At 37.9% G+C, this 21,289-nt stretch overlaps 1 protein-coding gene across 2 annotated transcripts in view; it reads right to left on the bottom strand.

Annotated features, from left to right (window-relative positions):
* NDUFAF2 (NADH:ubiquinone oxidoreductase complex assembly factor 2) overlaps positions 1-21,289 on the bottom strand; it is a 225,447-nt gene that overhangs the window by 61,847 nt on the left and 142,311 nt on the right. For both annotated transcript variants that reach the window (XM_003408053.4, XM_023545491.2), the window contains exon 3: positions 18,898-18,938. In XM_003408053.4, the coding sequence (XP_003408101.1) occupies positions 18,898-18,938 (41 nt within the window). The remainder of the gene's footprint in view (positions 1-18,897; positions 18,939-21,289) is intronic.

Raw genomic sequence — 21,289 nt, 5'->3', positions numbered from 1 at the left:
GAACATTTTCTTAATAAAGTTTGTTATGCCAATTGACCTAGATGTCCTCTAAACCAAAGTCCCCAGACCCCAGCCCCCACTACTCCATCCCTCAAAGTGTTTGGTTGTGTTCGGGAAACTTCTTAGCTTTTGGTTTAGTCCAGCTATTCTTGCAGATTTTAAATTACAATAAATAGAAATGATAATAAAATGTTGGTAGTTTCATTTATGGAATGATTATTTTGAACTAGGCACTGGCTAAGAACTTCACATACACAAATTCACCAGTTTAAAAAAAAAAAACTACCCTCAAGAGTAATAATTTTCAAACTTTTTTGACTATGACTTTTAGTGAGAAATACATTTTATATCACACCTGGGTACACAAACAAGAGTTTTAGAAAACAATACTCTTAGTAAGGTTCTGCAGCTGATAGTTTCCATTCCATGTTTTTTTCTACTTCATTTTAAAAAAAAAACTTGTAACCTACTAAATTGATTTCACAACTCACTAATGTATCACAGAGATTGAAAAACCCTGCTCCAGATGACACAGCCATTTTCACTTGTTTCAGAATACTGGTTTAAAAAAAATGCAGCACAATGACGCTGCTGTTACCGTTCAGTGCCACTGAGTTGATTTTGACTCATAGCGACCCCATGTGACAGAGTAGAACTGCCCTATACAGTTTTGTAAGCTGTAATCTTTAAGGGAGCTGATGGCTAGCTCTTTTTCCTGTGGAGCTGCTGGGTGGGTTCAAACTACCAACCTTTTGGTTAGCAGCCAAGCGCTTAACTGCTGTACCACCAGGGCTCCTTACAATGACACTAGACTGGGATATTTTGGAAGTAAACTAAGTATATTTGAATACATGAAACAAAACGAACGTGTATCCGAAAAACTATGTAAAATGCCTAATTCCTTATCACCTTAGGAATAACATACACTGAGCAAATGAATACAGCATTTTATCACTATCATGGTAAATACTTGAGAATAAAATCTGGCATGCCTAAAGATAAAATAAAATTGAAGGCAATCAACTGTGCCTTGGTATCCTAGAGTACATTACCGATACAATCAATACAAATTTCTAAAATACCCTTATTTATCCCATTAAAAACAAAAAATCAAATTATGTCTGATAAAAGTGACTGGCAGCAATTTCTTTTTTTTAATTTAACTGTGAAGAAAATAGTTCCTTCTCCAGCATGGAAAGGATATGAGGAAAAACACAAATTGTTTTGGTGAGATAACTGAGCAAAAGTGTAGATTTAAAAACCCTAACCTCATTTTACTTCCTTAACCTTTTCCACTCTGGATTTAAGCCCAGCTTTAAAATCTAAATGGGACTTGTCTCAGTGACTGATGGTATGACTCAGAGGGTCAACTATTCAGAACTAATTCTGTACACTCTTTAATATGCACCTAGTAAGTTATGCTGCCTCTTAGAAGAAACTGAACGGGAGTATATTTAAAAATAATGAATAATAGCACTTTATTTATATACAGCTTAAAAACAAACCCTTTAATATTCTGCTCCTTAAAAGTTAGATAAAGGTCAAAATACAGGAAAAAATGTGCTAAGAATAAACTAAGTTCAACCTCAAACCTCAGCTTTGCATCAGAAATACTTCCTAAAAGAAGCATCTTTTAGACTGAGAAGGTGGGATACTTAAAATTCGAGATATGACTTTTCTACTAAGGCCCACATAAAATTTACCTTTTGAAAACCAAAGAAGACTTACAACACAAACTACCTTGAACATTTCTTGCAAAATTAACAAATAAACCCTATAACTAGGTGAGAGCAGTGGAGGTTCAGTGGTCGAATTCTCGCTTCCCATGTGGGAGACCTGGGTTTGATTCCCGGACGATGAACCTCCTGCACATCTACCAACCATCTGTCAGCGGAGACTTGAATGTTGCTACGAAGTTAAACAGATCTCAGTGGAGCTTCCAGACTAAGAAGGACTAGGGAGAAAGGCCTGCCGATCTAGTTCTGAAAATCAGCTAATGAAAACCCCATGATCACAACGGTTCCACCTGAAATCAATCATAGGGATAGGATGGTACAGACCTGGGCAGCATTTCCTCTGTTGTACATGGAGTCACCATGAGTCCAGGGCCACCCACCAGCATCTAACAGCAACAGTCGGAAAGGCAGGATTGCTTATCGGTTAGGAGCATAGTAATGAGGAGCTTAAAACACTCAACTGATCCATTTTCATCTTTTAATCAAATTTTTCAAAAGAAGCATAGAAAAATTTAAAGAAAAAGATGTTTTATATTCTCTCAGTTTTCACAAAGCTAGTGCTCAATACCAAAGAAGGTATACAGCAAATGCGTCTCTAAGCGTCACTCTACTACATTTCGAATGCTTATTTTTATTCACTTACTATGACAGTTAAAAGAAAACAGCAGAATACAAGAGTAAATGTACCATGATTGTGCTCATGAGGAACCTGTACATAGATCAAGAGGCAGTTGTTCGAACAGAACAAGGGGATACTGAGTGATTAAAAGTCAGGAAAGGTGTGCGTCAGGGTTGTATTCTTTCACCATGCCTATTCAGTCTGTATGCTGAGCAAATAACCTGAGAAGCTGGACTACATGAAGAAGAACGGGGCATCAGGATTGGAGGAAGACTCATTAACAACCTACGTTATGCAGATGACACAACCTTGCTTACTGGAAATGAAGAGGACTTGAAGCACTTACTGATGAAGATCAAAGACCACAGCCTTCAGTATGGATTACACCTCAACATAAAGAAAACAAAAATCCTCACAACTGGACCAATGAGCAACATATGATAAACGGAGAAAAGATTGACGTTGTCAAGGATTTCATTTCACTTGGATCCACAATCAACATGCATGGAGGCAGCAGAAATCAAACAACAGGCGGCTAGCAGAGCAGATACATGAGGAAATGCTCAGGGTCATCAGCCATTAAAGAAATGCAAATCAAAGCTGCAAAGGGGTACCATCTAACCCCAACAAGACTAGCATTAATCCAAAAAACACAAAATGATAAATGTTGGAGAAGTTGTGGAAAGACTGGAACACTTATACATTGCTGGTAAGAATGTAAAATGGTACAATCACTTTGGAAATTGATTTGGTGCTTCCTTTAAAAGCTAGAAATAGAAGTATCATATGATCCAGTAATTCCACTCCTTGGAATATATCCTAGAGAAATAAGAGCCATCACACAAATAGATATATGCACACCCATATTCATTGTAGCACTGTTCACAAGAGCAAAATGCTGGAAACAACCTGTCGTTGTTACATGCTGTCGAGTTGGTTCCAACCCATAGTGACCCTATGCACAACAGAACGAAACACTGCCGGGTCCTGCACCATCCTTACGATCGTTGCTATGCTTGAGCCCATTGTTACAGCCACTCTGTCAATCCATCTCATTGAGGATCTTCCTCTTTTCCAATGACCTTGTACTTTACCAAGCACGATGTCCTGACAACATATCCAAAGTATGTAAGACGCAGTCTCGCCATCCTTGCTTCTAAGGAGCTTATGGCTGTACTTCTTCCAAGACAAATTTGTGCGTTCTTTTAGCAGTCCATGGTATATACAATATTCTTTGCCAACACCATAATTCAAAGCCTTCAAATCAGTCTTCCTTATTCATTGTCCAGCTTTCACATGCATATGATGCAATTGAAAATACCACGGCTTGGGTCAGGTGCACCTTAGTCTTCAAGGTGACATCTTTGCTCTTCAACACTTTAAAGAGGTCCTTTGCAGCAGACTTACCCACTACAATGGGTCTTTTGATTTCTTGACTGCTGCTTCCATGGCTGTTGATTGTGGATCCAAGTCAAATGAAATCCTTGACAACTTCAATCTTTTCTCCGTTTATCATATGTTGCTCATTGGTCCAGTTGTGAGGATTTTTGTTTTCTTTATGTTGAGGTGTAATCCGTACTGAAGGCTGTGGTCTTTGATCTTCATCAGTAAGTGCTTCAAGTCCTCTTCATTTTCAGTAAACAAGGTTGTGTTACCTGCATAACGCAGGTTGTTAATGAGTCTTCCTCCAATCCTGATGCCCCATTGTTCTTCATGTAGTTCAGCTTCTCATTTTATTTGCTCAGCATACAGACTGAATAGGTATGGTGAAAGGATACAACCCTGACGCACACCTTTCCTGACTTTTAACCACTCAGTATCCCCTTATTCTGTGTAAACAACTGCCTCTTGACCTATGTACAGGTTCCTTATGAGCACAATTAAGTGTTCTGGACTTCCCATTCTGGAAACAACCTACGTGGCCATTAACAGGTGAATGGATAAACAAATTATGGTATATACACACAGTGGAATACTACACACACAACAATAAAGAACAATAATGAATCCACAAAACATCTTACAACATGGGTGAATCTGGAATGCATTATGCTGAGTGAAATTAGTCCGTTGCAAAAGGCCAAATATTGTACGAGACCACTATTATAAGAACTAAAGAAAAGGTTTAAACACAGAAGAAAACATTCTTTGATGGTTACGAGGGCAAGGAGGGAGGGAGAGGGGAATTCACTAAGTAGACAGTAGACAAGAATTAGGTGAAGGGAAGGACAACACACAATATGGGGGACTAGTAGCACAACTGGACTAAACCAAAAGCTAAGAAGTTTCCTGAACACAACCAAACACTTCGAGGGATAGAGTAGTAGGGGGTGGGGGTCTGAGGACCATGGTTTTGGGGGATATCTAGGTCAACTGGCATAACAAATTTTATTAAGAAAATGTTCTGCGTCCGCTTTGGTGAGCGGTGACTGGGGACCTAAAAGCTTGTGAGAGGCCATCTAGATTCATTAATTGGTCCCAAGACACCTGGAGAAAAGGAGAATGAAGAATCCCAAAGACACAGGAAAATATTAGCCCAAGAGTCTAAAGGTTCACATAAACCAGAGACTCCATCAGCCTGAGACTAGAAGAACTAGATGGTACCTGGCTACCATCAATGACTGCCCTCCCAGGGAACACAACAACAAACAGTCCCTGATGGAGAAGGAGAAAAGTGTGGTGCAGGACTCAAATTCTAGTAAAAAGACCAGACTTAATGGTCTGAGACTAGAGAAACCACGGACAACATGGCCCGTGGACCCTCCGTTAACCCAGAACTAAAACTATTCCCGAAGACAACTCTTCAGACAAAGATTAGAATGAACTACAAAAAATAAAATAACACTCATGAATAGTGTGCTTCTAGTTCAAGGAGATACATGAGACTAAATGGGCAGAGGGATGAGAAGAGCTAGGTGGATGGACACAGGAAACCGGGGGTAGAAAAGGGGAGTATTCCTTCACATTATAGGGATTACAACTAGGGTCACGTAACAATACGTGTATGAATTTTTTGTATGAGAAATTAACTTGAGCTGTAAACTTTCACCTAAAGCACAATTAAAAAAAAAAAAAAAAAGAAGAAGAAAAAGAAATCAAACGACACATTGTATTGGGCAAATCTGCTGTGAAGTGTTAAAAAGCAAAGATGTCACTTTAAGGACTAAGTTGCGCCTGACCCAAGCCATTGTATTTTCAATCGCCTTGCATGTGTGCAAAAGCTGAGCAATTTATAAGGAAGATTGAAGTAGAATCGATGCCTTTGAATTATGGTGTTGGCAAAGAATATTGAACATACCATGGATTGCAAAATGAATGAAAAAGTCTTGGAAGAAGTACAGCCACAATGCTTCTTAGAAGTGAGAATGGTGAGACTTCATCTCACACACTTTGGACATGTTATCAGGAGGGATCAGTCCCTGGAGAAGGACATCACGTTGGTAAAGTAGAGGGTCAGCGAAAAAGAGGAAGACCCTTGACAAGATGGATTGACTCTGTGGCTGCAACGATCAAGCGTAACAATGATTGTGAGGATGGCGCAAGACAGGGTAGTGTTTTGTTCTATCGTGTAAAGGGTCGCTGTGAGTCAGAACTGCCTCTTATGGGACCTAAAAACTACCACCACCACCAATGTATGCATGGTTAGATTAACTTGTTAAAGTTAAAAGTTATGAGGTCAGTCATAGGATTTGGAGGTAATTTCTTATTTAAAAAATTGTTATATTAATTTTTTAATAAAATAAAGGAAAAATAATCAAGTAAAACCAAACAAAAACCCCACACCTGTTGCCTGGAGTTGATTGCGACTCACAGCAACCCTATAGGACAGAGTGGAAATGCCCCATAGGGTTTCCAAGGAGCGCATGGTGGATTCAAGCTGCTGACCTTTTGGTTAGCAGCTGTAGCTCTTAACCACTATGCCACCAGAATGCCCTAGTATGTAATCAAATAAGGTCATAATATAGGCCAACCCAGAGAGTTACAACAGTGTCCAATAGTTACACCGGCAGGCTCTGTCCCCACTCCTCCATGTTCTGAGTGATTTGTTTCTGTATAAACTATAGAGTTTCAAGCATTGCTGAACGGAGACAACCTGCTTCTTTGCCTGATCAAAAAGAAGCACAAATTGATTAGGCATGATGGAGGCCCAGTGATTGGCATAAAACACTTCCTGACCAGAATCTTCCACTGGGGTCGGAGGTAAACTCATTCAATCATATCCCCTCCTTTGGTGAGGTAGAAATGGTAGCACATAAATAAAGAATGGGGTGTTGTTCAAGCTGAGGATACATGGAGTCCCTCCTTGGGGTGGAAAATTGCAGAATGACTGTATCGTTGAAGACATAATACTCCTGTGTAAACTATCCATAAGATCCAATTTCTGAAGGCAATATGTAAATGCTTTTTTCCTTATAACCTTAAAAAACCACATTAATTCAGTTTCACAGAGAAAAAAAATGATACCGAAAACAGAATCTAAACATAATTTAGCAGTGTTATATCTAAAGTATCTAAGGCAGGTTGGTATGTGCAAAAGAAGTCTACAAAGAAATTATGTTAGCTATGAAGCAGATGGCAGGTGCTTGACAAGTGAATGAGAAATAAAAATATATATAAGCATTAAGGCTTTTAAAAGGAGTTCCAAAAACTAAGCCACGCTAATTTGTTTGTTATGCATAATGCTATGATAATTCCTTAAGTGCCTTTGGTACTTTCTAACTTCTAGTACTTCATTTTTAAGTTTATTCTGAATATTTTATTTTTCTATCAGTATCTAAACATGTTCACATAAAATATATGATTAACCAAAAATTGGTTGCCACGGAGTCAATTCCAAGTCATGGCAACCCCATGTGTGTTGGAGTAGAACTATGTTCCACAGGGTTTTCAATGGCTGATTTTTCCAAGGTAGATTGCCAGACCTTTTTTCCTGGGCATTTCTGGGAGAACTTAAACCTCCAACCTTTTGGTTAGCAGCCGTGCGTGTAACCATTTGTACCACTCAGAGACTTCAAAATATATGATTACAAGATTTCATTGTATTCTTTTAAAAAAATTTCTTTCATTATTATACTCACAACAACACATAAAATATCAATTTTTACATGTACCCTTCAGTGACATTAATTACATTCTTCAAGTTGTGCAACCATTTTCGCTTTTTCCAAATAATTCCACCACAGTAAAATATCTTCAGTGCACTCAAGCAACAGTCCCTTCTTTCCCCCTCCTCCACCCTTGGTAACCACTAATTACTTCTGTTTTCTATGTATTTGCTTATTTTATATAAGTGATATCAAATAGTATTTGTCCTTTTGTGTTTAACTTATTTCGCTCAGCATAAAGTCCTCAAGGTTCATCCATGTTGTGGCATGCATCAGGACTTCATTCCTCTTTATGGCTATGTAATATTCCATTGTATGAATATACCACATTTATTTATCCATCCATCCATCTATTGATGGACACTTGGGTTAGCTCCACCTTTTGACTATCGTGACTAATGCTACTATGAACACTGGTGTACATGTGTCTGTTCACATCGCTGCTTTCAGGTCTTTTGGTTATACACCTAGGAGTGGAATTACTGAGGCATATGAGGCTATGTTTAATTTTTTCAGGAACCAGTGAACTGTTTTCCACAGTGGCTGTACCATTTTACATCCCAACAGCAAGGATGAGGGTTCTTGTTTCTCCATATCCTCACCAACACCTGGAGTTTTCTATTTTTTTTGATCACTGCCATTCTTATGGGTATGAGATGGTATCTCACCGTGGTTTTGATTTGCATTTCCCTAATGACTAATGACTTTGAGCATTTCTTCATGTGCTTATTGGGCATGTATTCTTTTTTAATGAAATACTTCATGTGTATAAATAAGTATAGCTAATGATGTAATATACACCTATGTGCTCACCATTCAACTTAAAGAAAACACTATAGTTACAACTAAAGCCTCCTGACAAACTCTACATCTTTCCTTTTCCAGGAGGTAATAATTAAAAAAATTTTTTTTTCCTGATACTTTTGAAAAACTATGTACCACCTTGCACATTTAAGTTGGCGCTTAAATAATGGCAAAGAATGTATTTTCCAGCTTATTGTATATTGAATGCATGCTTTAAATATATTCTTGTCAAAGTCTTAGAGCTACAGTTTAGCTTCTTCTTTTTACAGAAAATGTAACCATGTAACTTAATTGGCAAAGCCAGTCCTTACTGTCAAACCCAATAAGCCAAACCTTATTTACTCTCTGTCAGAAAAAGTCTGACTTAATTTTTAAATTCAAATAAATGTGTTGCTATGCATACTCCGGACAACTTTCTCACCTGTGAATTTTATTTTTAAGACAGATGAATGGATAGCTAGCAGCTAAGCAGACAGAGACTATCAGGCATGGAACCTTGCCGTGAGTTCATCGCGTGGATGAAATAATGTGTTGTCCCCATCAATCTTTATTGAAGATTTCTCTGCTTTGCTGTTGTGTGACTTTGCCTCAGCTGAGATTCACTCTCTAGCGGTCTTGTTGCTTGGTGCCCGGGAGATTTTTACCCCAAGGTAATGCACCATAGTAAGATTTAGTATGGACCAGGGGCAAGCTTTTCTTTTGAAAAATGGGAGACAGGTGATTATGAAAGAAGTTGGAAAGGAGAACTGGCAAACCAGAAGGAGCTTTCAGGCAGATCAATTTTAGGAAAGCCTACATATGAAAATAGAGAATCTGGAAATGAAATTCCTTAAAGCTATCCACACTTGTATATCTGATGGGAAGTCTCTGTGCACCCAGAGGTACAAGTATTCCGATTTGAAAACCACTGATCAATCAGTCGCAGGGGGTGGCAAACTAGGATGCACCTGCTATCCGTTTTTGTAAATAAAGTTTTATTGGACACATATACACTCATATTTTACATATTATCTGTGGCTATTTTGCACACAATGGCACTGTTAAGTAGTTATAATAGAGGCCATATGGCTCACAAAGCCTAAAATATTCACCATCTGGACCTCTGCTGAAAAAGTTTGTTTCCTCCCAGCAATCTCCTCACCTCTTTCACCCTCTCCATATATATGCTATAGACCTCCCCACGCTACAGCACTGGGTATGCATTTTTTAAATTTTTTCAAATTAAAGTTATAAATTCACATAGTTTGTAGGGCCACATCATTCTAAAAGCCTTATTATGAAAAATATATCCCCTTCCTCAGAAGCAAGTACTTTATATCCATTTAGCTGATGTTTATGGTCATAGTAGGCCAAACCAAAACCCAAACCAAACCCGTTGCCATCAAGTCAATTCTGACTTATAGCAACCCTATAGGCCAACCCAGGGAGTCACAAAAATGCCCAATGGTTAGGCTTTGCCCCTAACTCTCCATAATATCTGAATAACATTCTTATATTACTACTTCTTAATTTTTCAGTTGTAAGCATTGTATATTGACTTCTTCTTATTGAAAATATTTACCCAATCCTTCTTGTTCCCTAATACTCTCAATATAATTACAGATCAATATTTATATTTGAATATCTAAATGAATTATATAGTACAGTAGGATTACTTTTCCTTTACCTGCACCAAATTTTTTTGGTGTTAATAAATACATTTTGATTATTTTCCACGTTGTTGTTGTTGTGGGTTGCTGCTGAGTCAATGCCAACTCATGGCAATATACCCAAACAAACCAAACTCATGGCCATCCAGAAAATTCCAACTCTCCAGTGATCCTATAGGACAGAATAGAACTGCCCTGCAGGGTTTCAAGGGTGTAAATATTTACAGAAGTAGACTGCCATATCTTTCTCCTGTGCATGGCAATATACCCTTTGCCATCAAGCTGATTCTGACTTATAGTAACCCTATGTGACAGAGTAGAACTGCCCCATAGGGTTTCCAGGGGTGACTGACTGGTGGATTCCAACTGGGAAACTTATGGTTAACCACTGTGCCACCAGGGCTCTGCATGGCAATATACTTATCTATAAGTCAGCCACACTTGTTCAAATGTGTCAGGTATGCTATGCATTTCAAGGTTTTGAGAAAAAAAAAAAATCTCTTATAGATCCTTGTTACCTATTCTTATCTTCCAGAATCTAGTACCCTTTGCCCATCCTGTAACTTCTGTTTATTAGATCTCAATATCCTGTCTTTTTCTTTTTTTGTTGTTGTTTACTCCTTTAGTAACTTCCTGAGAAAGTCCGTAGAAGATAACTCTATGAGACTTTCTATGTCTACAGATGTTCTTATTCTGCATCCAAGCTTAAATGATATTCACTGGGTATAGAATCTGAGGCTGGAATTCACTAATCATAAGTATGTTGAAGATATCATTATTCCACTATCTTCTAGCTTACAGTATTGCTGGACCTCTTAGACTCATTCTCTAATTTTTTTCTTCCCTGTTTTCCATCTCTATCTTTCTACCCTAATTTATGGGAAACTGCTTCAATAGAAAGTTTTAACTCTTCTATTATTATTTCCTTTCTATTATATTTTTATTTTGCAAGAGCTCTTTTTGTTCTTTGAATTTTCCTTTCCTTATGTAGCATTCTGTCCTTTTTTCATGATTGCAATATTTTCTCTTATCTCTGAGGATAGTTTTTAAGTTTTTTAGTAGTAGTATGTCTTTCCAGGTTGCCTTTTTCTGTTTGTTTATTTGTTTGGGTCTCTTTCATTTTAGATACTTTCCTCAGATACCTACTATTTCTGGGTAAATCTGATTAGAAGTTCTGATACCACAGATGAAGCTTGTCAACTGAGTTTCACTGTAGGATAATCTAACTGAGGTTTTATGCCCTTCCTCTTGGCTATCAGAATCCCCAGAGAAAGTTTTCTAATATCCTGCCTGGAACATACAGGCTTATCTTCATTCTGGGATCTAAATGGGGGAGGAGACCTGCAAGAGTCATTTTCAGTAAGTAAATGTTCATTTAATACCTCCATTTTCAGAATGGTACCTCTTCTCTCAAATTTTCCTGGAAAACAGTCCTGAAAAGACTGGACTATTTTCCCTTTCCCATTAATAAACTTCCAGTTGTCAAGCGGAATTAATTTCAATTATCCCAACACTCCTTTATAACACCCCCTCCCCCCAATCCAGGATCACATGTTGCATTTAGTTGTCCTGTCTCTAGTCTTTCCAAAAATCTGGGATAGTTTATCAACCTTTCATGGCACTGACATGACCAAACTCATTGCCATTGATTTGACTCCGACTCACAGAGAACCTATAGAACAGAGTAGAACTGTTCCACAGTGTTTCCAAGGCTCTAAATCTTTCTGGAAGCAGACTGCCACATCTTTCTCTCACGGAGCAGCTGGTGGGTTCGAACCACCAGCCTTTTGGTTAGCAGCCAAGCATTTTAACCAGGGCTCCTCACTGACATGACAATCCTGCAATTTAGGTTTTCTAGTTGTTTCCTCATGATTACATTAAGGTTATCAATATTTGGCAAAAATACTACATGAATGGTGTCTTAATCTTAGTGCATCATATAAGGAGATATATCTAATGTCAGATTTGTCCTACTTGTTACAACTCTTGATCATTTGGTTAAGGTGTTATCTGACAGACTTGGCTACTTTAAAGGTACTTTTTCTTGCTTTGTAATTAGTAAGTTATCTGTAGAGGGACACTTTGAGGCCATGTAAATATCCTGTACCCCAACAAAATTTGACCCAGTGGTTTTAGTGTACTTTGATGATACTGAACAATCAACTACTACTGTTATCAACTATTACTATGACAGTTGAAAAATGGTGCTTTCCCAACTCTATTATTTCTTCTACATTTACTGATTAGCATATAATTACTTCTTAAACAGATTTTTCAACCAGGTCATTGTTTTAGGTGCCAGGCTCAACTCCACTTTTAGAGGTTCCTGGCACTGCCAACCCCTGGGCATTCTAGGGTTTCTGTGGTTTAAATTGGGTTGCTTCTGGATTTCTCCTCTGCCAGATTTGGATCTATTCTTCTCAATTTTGCTAAATCAGTTACCACTTGTCTATTTGCCTTCCAGATTATAGAACATTGTTGCTGTTTTTGTATCTCCAATTTTCTTCCACTCTGTGGGTTCATGGCTTTAAAAATAAATCCTTTTACTGTCATTTTCATTAGACTTGAGAAAAACTAAAAGCATGTGTTTAATCCAGCATCTTTACTAGAAAGTCTATTATTCTTTCCCTGCTTTCAAATTCATATAAATGATATCACATTGCATAAATTATTCTACAACTTTCTGCTTTTGTTCAGTATCATGTTTCCAAGATTTATCCATGTTGATACATGTGGCTTTAGTTCATTCATTTTTAAAGACTGATGTTTACCTCAGTGTATGAACATTCACAATTTTCTTATTCATTTCCACTACATTCCCCAAAACGGTATCGTTAAGTTAGGGAGAGGGGTCTATTTTTTCCACAAGAACATACACTCCATCTTTGCAATTTAAGTCAATGCGGTAGAATTATATATGCAAAATGTCAATTTTAAGACATTTCAATTCTGTCACTCATAAAATAAGCCTAATAATACCGGGCACAAAGAACTTCATAAATGTCAGTTACTTGGAGACAACAGCAAAATGAGCCTCAAGAATTCAGAAATAAGATTTCTCTTTGGAAGTTAAAACTGTTAGGTCAACACATTATAGGCTAGAGCAGAGATATGAAAAGAGTAATACAAAAGAGCAGCTGTAGAACCAGCAACATTTGGCCATAATATAACCATTGTCACAGGAAAAGAAGTCAGAAACCAACCAGAACACAGAAGCAAAGAAAAAAAGAATCATAGAGACAAATGTTGGAAATCCATAAAAAACACTGTCCACGAGGGAAGAAACTTTAGCCATCATGTGCTGACTTTTTTCTATTCCAAATCATAAGGCTACTCCTACTATAGATAGATGTTGGGAATCACAGCCAATTCACTTTAAATATATTCACTCTATTTGTCAAACCATCCCTGTTGGGAGATGGATGCCTGATGCAATTATAGCATTTATTTTACTGAACTCCTAATGCCATACTCACCAAACAACCTCCTGTTTTTTTCCTGTGCCAAAATTAATTTCTTACTGTAAATTAATGTACTGGAATTCTGGCAACTATTGCAAACTCAAGAGGGTTTCCGTCACCATTATTTAATCTTTTAGTGCCAAATCACGAACAAAAAAAAAACCTTTCTAGCCTTCAGCCCAGGTTTGAAACACGGTCATGTAAACAAGAAGACACTATGTAGTGTGGTTTAACCCAGGAACCCCAAGCCTTTGCTTAGATTACAGCATCAACATCCTCCAACTCCATTTTCTTCAGGATTCTAGAATTTCCTTTTATCTTTTATGGCAGATATGTATTTTGGACATGTTATCATGAGGGGGCAGTTCCTGGAGAAGGACATCATGCTTGGTAGACAGTTAATGAAAAAAAGGAAGACCCTCAACGAGATGGATTGACACAGTGGCTGCAACAATGGGGTCAGGCATAACAAAGATTATCACGATGGCTCAGGACCAGGCAGTGTTTCATTCTGTTGTACACAGGGTTGCTATGAGTTGGAACCGACTTGATGGGACCTAACAACAACAACATGTATTAAATTAAAATGAAGTAAGCAGAGCTCTAATATTATAGCATTTTTCTATTGCCTATAAACCTATTGCTGAATCATATATTGTTAATACTTGGAAATAAATTTATTTCACATTTTCAAATAGAAAGCTTTATTCTGTTTCCTAACTATTTTGTTGGTATGAAAGGAGAAGCAATATTTCAAAATATTTGCTATTAGTGGCTTCTAATGGGATGGAGTTGGGACTAGGAAAATTCTATCTCATTAGTTTTGTAAAGGGTTAACTCAACTCGTATTGCATTGATGACCAGGTGCTAGAAAACTGGGTAGGGTAAAAATCAGGAGGCCCTACATGGTACGCCAAGAAATTGGGCCAACTATCGGCCACAGCATCCCAAGAAGTGTGCTTAAAAAATTATCCTATCAGCCTTCAAGGTGGCGAAGGGAGAAATTGCTCGGTCATAGGGGAGGTGTATGTTAGATTTTAAAACAAACTGGCAGTTTTCGAACAAGTGATGTATGAAAGCTGTGGCTACTTCAGTTCTAGCTGTTGTTAATCTTTTAAACTGCAGCCATTTTAGTGGGCATACAGTAACATCTCATGTGGTTTCCCTGATGGCTAGTGATGTTGACTATCTTTTCACATGCTTAGTGACCATTTTTATACCTTCCTTCATGAAGTGGTCACTGTTCAAGATTTTTGCTCAGTTTCAATTAATTTTGCCTTTTTTTAAAATTGAGTTCTTTATATAATCTGATACAAGTCCTTTGTCAAATACATGTACTGTAAATATTTTCTCCTAGTCTGTTGCTCTCCTATTTATTTGCTTAATGTTCTCTTTTGATAAGCATTTGTTGTTAATTTAGATGAAGTTCAATTTATTTTTGTTTTATGGATAGTGCTTTCTGTCTCCTATCTATCCCGAAGTTGTGAAGATATACCATTGTTTTCTTCTAAAAGCATTACAGTTCTAGCTTATGTTTAGTCTATGATCCACCCTGAGTTGATATTTGTGTAAAATGTGAGGTGGGATCAAGGTTCATTTTTCTTTATATGGACATTAAATTATTCCAGCATCATTTGTTGAAGAGGCTTTCCTAATCGAGTCACTCTGGTGCTGTAAAAAAATCAACTGACTGTATAGTGTCTATTTCTGGACTCTATTCTTCTTCATCCATCTATTTATACATCCTTATGCCAGTATTGGAAACCCTGGTAGCACAGTGGTTAAGCGCTATAACTGCTAACCAAAAGGTCAGCAGTTCAAATCCACCAGGTGCTCCATGGAAACTCTATGCGGCAGTTCTACTCTGTCCTATAGGGTTGCTATGAGTCGGAATTGACTCGACAGCCATGGGTTTTGGTTATGCCAGGATCACACTGTCTCAATTATCATAGTTTTAGAGTAAGTCTTAAAGCCAGGCAGTGTAAGTCCTTTCTTTTCCTTTTTCATGATTATTTTTAGCTATTTTAGGTCCTTTGCATTTTCACGTACATTTTAGAATCAGTATGTTGATGTTCAACAAGTTCAAAAAGTTTGATGGGATCTTAATTAGATTTAATTTGATTGAATTGATTGATCGATCACTGCTTTATGAAGTGTGGCCCTGGACCAGCAGCATCTGCATTACCCAGAAACTTGTTATAAATGTAAATATTCAGACCTTACCCCGTACCAAGTGGATCAGAAACTCTAGGGAAGGAGCCCAGCAATCTGTGTTTGAACAAGCCTTCCAAATGATTCTGATGCATGATAAAGTGTAAGAATCACTGCTGTGGATCACTTTGGAGAGAATGAACATCTTAGCAATACTGAATATTCTACTCCATGAAGAGAGATTTCTCCCAATTTAATTAGGTTTTCTTTCATTTCTCTCACCAATATTTTATAGTTTTAAGTGATCTTGCATGTATTTTGCTTAACTTATTCCTACATATTCTATATTTTCTGATGCTATTGTAAATGGCATTTTTTTAAAACTTCATTTTCCAATTGTTCATTGATAGATAGAAATATAATTCATTCTGTATACTGAACTGATAGCCTGTGACCTTGTTATTTTCTCCTATGAGTTTTAATAGGTTTTATTTTTGTAGATTCCTTCCTTAGGATTTTCTACATGTTCATAAAATACCATCCGCAAATAAGGATAGTTTTACTTCTTCCTTTCCAATCTGTATGCCCTTTATTATTATTTTTTCCTTGACTTACTGCACTAGTTAAGACCTCTAAGACAATGACTATCGAATAAAAATGGTAAAAGCAGCCATCCCTGCCTTATTCCTGGTCTTACTGGGAAAGTGTTCCTTTTTTATGTTCCTCTGTATACGCCCCGATAAACACACACACACATACATACACACGCACTCCTACCTTTCCCTTATTATGACCTTTTTTAGGAATTTAAAGGTTATCAAATTACCTTTCACCTTTAATATTTCCCCAGGAACTTTCTCTACCACACACCTCATCTGAAATCTGCCTTTGCCTGATGGATAGTGAACCTCCACTGTGCTCACTCTCCCACACACCACAGAAAGTGGGTTCAGCTTATCCTAGCTTCCCCCAGCCACTTCCAAATACTCTTCCGTTTTGTGGGTCCAGGGGAGTGGAAGACTTTTGCAATTCAAGTATATCTGTCTCTACCTGTTCTTCATTATTATCTTTACCAACCTTCAGGTCACTCTCCCACACTGATGGAAGAGAATAGAACCTGGCTTACAGTGTTCTCTCTCCAGTGCCTTCTTAGGCCTTAACTGCTCAGTTCTTTGCCTTCAACCACACTAGTCTCTCTAGCTAAAATGAACAACCACTTCCAATGACAAACGTTGGCTCTTATAAACACCAAACACCATTCTACAACTAAAGCTTTAAACTCTTCAATTCCAGATACTAAATACTTTCTTTAAAAAAAAAAAAGCAAAATTTTAAAATGTAAAATAAAATACATATACCAACCCCGCCCCCCGCCAAAAGAATTAAACATACAGCTTAAGAAATCATTACAAGGCAAATTCCACCCAGATCAAGAAATAGACCTTTGCCAGCTACTTCAGAGTCACGCGCCCCATTCCAGTTACGACCTCCTCTCTCTCCCCACAAAAGTAACCCTGGCCCTGACTTTTACAGCAATAATTTCCTCACATTTTAAAATCATTTTATCACCTAAATGTACATTATAGTTGAGACTTGCTCATTTTGTAAAATTTAATATTTGTTTTAAATCTCTTTTAATCTATAGGGTCCTCCGCCACCTCTTTTATTTCCTTACAAATTTATTTGTTGGAAAACCCAGCCCATTTGACCTGTAGGGTTTGCCATATAGTCTGCATTTTGCTGATCTCATTCATGCTCTTGGTACAGAACAAACAAACAAACAAAAAACTATGTGACTAATGGTACATTAGAGAAGAGGCAACAAGAAAGGGCTCCTTTATGGCTAATCAAGAATGACAGAAAAGAGTGGCATGGATGCAACGACCTGGTCACTGTTCTAACTGGAGCTTGTTTGAGGTGCTGGATTACCTGAAACTTGCAGAGGTGGCGTGTGAGGCCTCATTATTGCAGTTGCTTCCCTAGTCCATCTAATCTTCTGAGGATAGAAGAAAACACCTTTCCCTCTGAGAATGGTAACTTCTACCATGGCCAAAAGAAGGGAAATCAGAAGGCTCCTGCACCCATCCTTTCACTCTAGACCCGTGAGGACACTTATGAATTTTGGATCACACTGTCATTTTTTAAAAATTTTATTCCATGGTTCGCTGACATTAGAAAGAAGGGTCTGAGAAGAGTAGGGCAGGTCCAATGGGGAAGCAACGTACTAAACCCGAAATGGGTCTAGACATTGGCCTGACAAACACTGATGGGGTCAGCATGGAGCAAGTAAATATAGGTATGCCAATCATGTGCTGTCATGAGTCCCACCCCGGAGTATCCCATCTCTCAACAAGTGTGTCTAAGCCCAGGGGGCCACTCAAGTTGTCATCAGGGTGTGCAGTAGTGAGGAAGTAGAAGAGAGAAAAGAGAAAGGAAGTCCTAAATACTAGAGGAAAGGGAATGTCTCTAGATAGAAAGTACACAGGGTGGTTAGCCACAGTTTGTATACTAATGAATTCAAAGACTCTCATATTTATATTACAAAATGATTTTACAACCCTTTATGCTATTGCTTTAAAATAATTATGAAAAAAGCATGTTCTTTAAACGTATATATAATGGCATTTCTATCTTTTATTCAGCTGGCCCCCAAAACATAAGTTTTTAAATAAAAATTCAATTCAACTATTAATTACTGAGTATTACACGTTACTTCTTAATTTTGTATTTCAAAGCTTCTTAGAATACTTGATAGAGTTAAATATATAAATAAATACAACTTGATTTGGTTAGCACCAAGAAATTCGGTATTTCTCATACTTTACCACCAAAGCATCTATATCAATACAGAAAACCTCCAAGGGCCTAGGGAAACATCCTGACACAGGCTGCTACAAGCCCGAACTTTTAAAGAGTTTTATCATTATTCTGTTTTAAAATTTTATTTTTTAATTTGTGTGAATTTTATATTGTATCCTATCATATGTACATTATTTTATCATGAAAATCTTTAAAATTATTTCCTATGGAGTATCTTACCTTTGGAAAGATGCATCATATTTATTCTGAAGCTTTATGCATCCCAGGCAGTGGTGGTGGTGTTGGTAAGTGCTGTCAAGTCAGTTTTCAACCCATGGTGATCCCATATGACAGACTAGAAATGCCCCAAAGGGTTTCCGAGGCTGTAATCTTTACATAAGCAGATTGCCAGGTTTTTCGCCCACGGACCCGTTAGGTGGGTTTGAACTTCAGACCTTTTGGTTAGCAGTTGAGTGCTTAACCACTGCACCACCTGCGCTCCTGAGAGTACAAACCCCCAATTGAGAAGCACAGCATTATAAACACATGCTATTTGAATATATTCCTTCTTACCTCCATAGTAGGCGGAATCTTTCTCATTCTTCTAATCCAAGCTAGAAAGAAAAATAATATTTAAATGTAAATTTTCCATAATATACACATTCATAAAATAACTATTTATTGAGCACCTAGTATATATTGCTCCAGGTATTAGAGATACAGCAGGGAGTCAAACAGATGAAGTCTCTCCTCTCATGCAGCATATGCACTACCGAAGGGGCCATGGAAAATAAACAAACATCACGTCTGGTGATTTGTGTCATAAAAAATACAACATTGCAGTGAGAATAAAGAGGGGGCAGTTTCATGTCTTTATAATCATACCTCATGTAATTGTATCAATTCCCAGAGTAATATTGTATTTATTGCGGTGAAAATATACACGACAAACCTTCAACAATTCCACAATTTCCACATGTAGAAATTCAGTGACATGGATTACATTCTATATGTTGTGTAAATTTTGTTGCTGTTCTTTTCCAAATTATTCTACCAGCATAACATAAACTCAATGCCCTCTAAGCAAAAACTATCCGTCTCCCCTTCCTTCCCACTTCCGGTAAACATTAATAATCTTTGATTTCTGCGTTGTTGTTGTTAGGCACCGTCGAGTCACTTCTGACTCATAGCGACCCTATGCACAACAGAACAAAACACTACCTGATCCTGTGCCATCCTCACAATTGTTGTTATGCTTGTTGTAGCCATTGTGTCAATCCATCTCATTGGGGGTCTTCTTCTTTTTCACTGACCCTCTACTTTACCAAGCCTGGTGTCCTTCTCCAGGGACTGATTCTTTCTGATAACATGTCCAAAGTATGTGAGACGCAGCATTTTGGCTTCTAAGGAGCATTTTGGCTGTACTTTTTCCAAAACGATTTGTTTGTTCTTCCGGCAGTCCGTGGTATATTCAATATTCTTCTCCGACACCATAATTCAAAAGCATCAATTCTTCTTCAGTCTTTCTTATCCATTGTCCAGTTTTCACATGCATATTACACGACCGAATGTACCATGGCTTGGGTCAGGCGCGCCTTAGTCCTTAAATTGACATCTCTGTTTTGGTTTCTATATGTTTGCTTATTTTATATAAGTGAGGTCATACAGTATTCTGTGACTGACATTTCACTCAGCATAATGTGTTCTAGGTTCATTATGATTCAGGACTTAATCTCTCTTTATGGCTGAGCAATATTCTATGTATATACCAAATTTTGCTTATTCGTTCATCTGTTGATGGACATTTAGGATGTTTCCACTTTTTGGCTATTGTGGAAAGTGCTGCAATTAACATTGATGCACAGGTTCCAGTTTGCATTCCTGCTTTCACCTGTTCTGGGTATATACCTAGGATTGGGATTGCTGGGTCATATTGTAGTTCCATGTTCACTTTTTAAGGAACTACCAAACAGTTCTCTACAATGGCTGTACCATTTTGCATTTTGACCAGTAACGGATGAGGGTTCCAGTTTCTCCACAACCTCGCTAACACCTGTTGTTTTCCTTTTTTTTTTTTTAAATCATTGTCACATTGCCATTTTAGTGAGGTGATATCTCATTGTGGTTTTGATTCGCATCTCCCTAATGGCTATAAAAAGCCCTGGTAGTGCCAGTGGTTAAGCATCTGACTGCCAACCAAAAGGTTGGGAGTTTGAATCGGCTCCTTGCAAACTCTATGGGCACAGTTCTACTCTGTCCTGTAGTGTTGCCATGAGTTGCAATCAACTCGACGGCAACAGGTTAACGGCTATAAAGTAGCCCTGGTGGCACAGTGGTTAAGTGCTATGGCTGTTAACCAAAAGTCCGCTGTTCAAATCTACCAGCTGCTCCTTGGAAACCCTATGGTGCAGTTCTACTTTGTCCTGTAGGGTTGCTATGAGTCGGAACTAACCTGAAGGCAATGGCTTTTTTTTTTTTTAGTGGCTACAAGGGCTAGGCTGCTAACCAAGAGGTCGGCAGTTCGAATCCACCAGTTGCTCCTTAGAAACCCTATGGGGCAGTTCTACTCTGTCCTATAGGGTTGCCAAGAGTTGGAATCGACTTGATGGCGATGGATTTATTTATTTATTTATTTTTGCTAATGGCTATAATGTTGCTATGAGTCAGAAGTGACTTGACAGCAATGGGTTTGGTTTGGTTTTTTAATGGTTAATGACATTGAGTGTCTTTTCATGTGCTTGTTGGACATCTGAACATCCTCTTTGGTGAATAAGAATTCAACGTAGTGTATTTATGGCATAGAGGCCAAATCACAATACAAAAAACTTCATGGCAATATCAAAATTACATTGCCCTGGAATTTTTACTTAGCTATTACTCAATAAAGAAAAAGACTTAGAAAAACTTTCATTTACAAAGAGTTCTCTACTGATCTGCTCAAGCAAGCAAACCCACCCCCCCCCAC

Source organism: Loxodonta africana, chromosome 2, assembly GCF_030014295.1.
Source record: "Loxodonta africana isolate mLoxAfr1 chromosome 2, mLoxAfr1.hap2, whole genome shotgun sequence".
Lineage (NCBI taxonomy): Eukaryota > Metazoa > Chordata > Mammalia > Proboscidea > Elephantidae > Loxodonta > Loxodonta africana.
The sequence above is the reverse complement of the archived record's forward strand: the minus strand, read 5'-3'. Positions and strand labels throughout refer to the sequence as shown.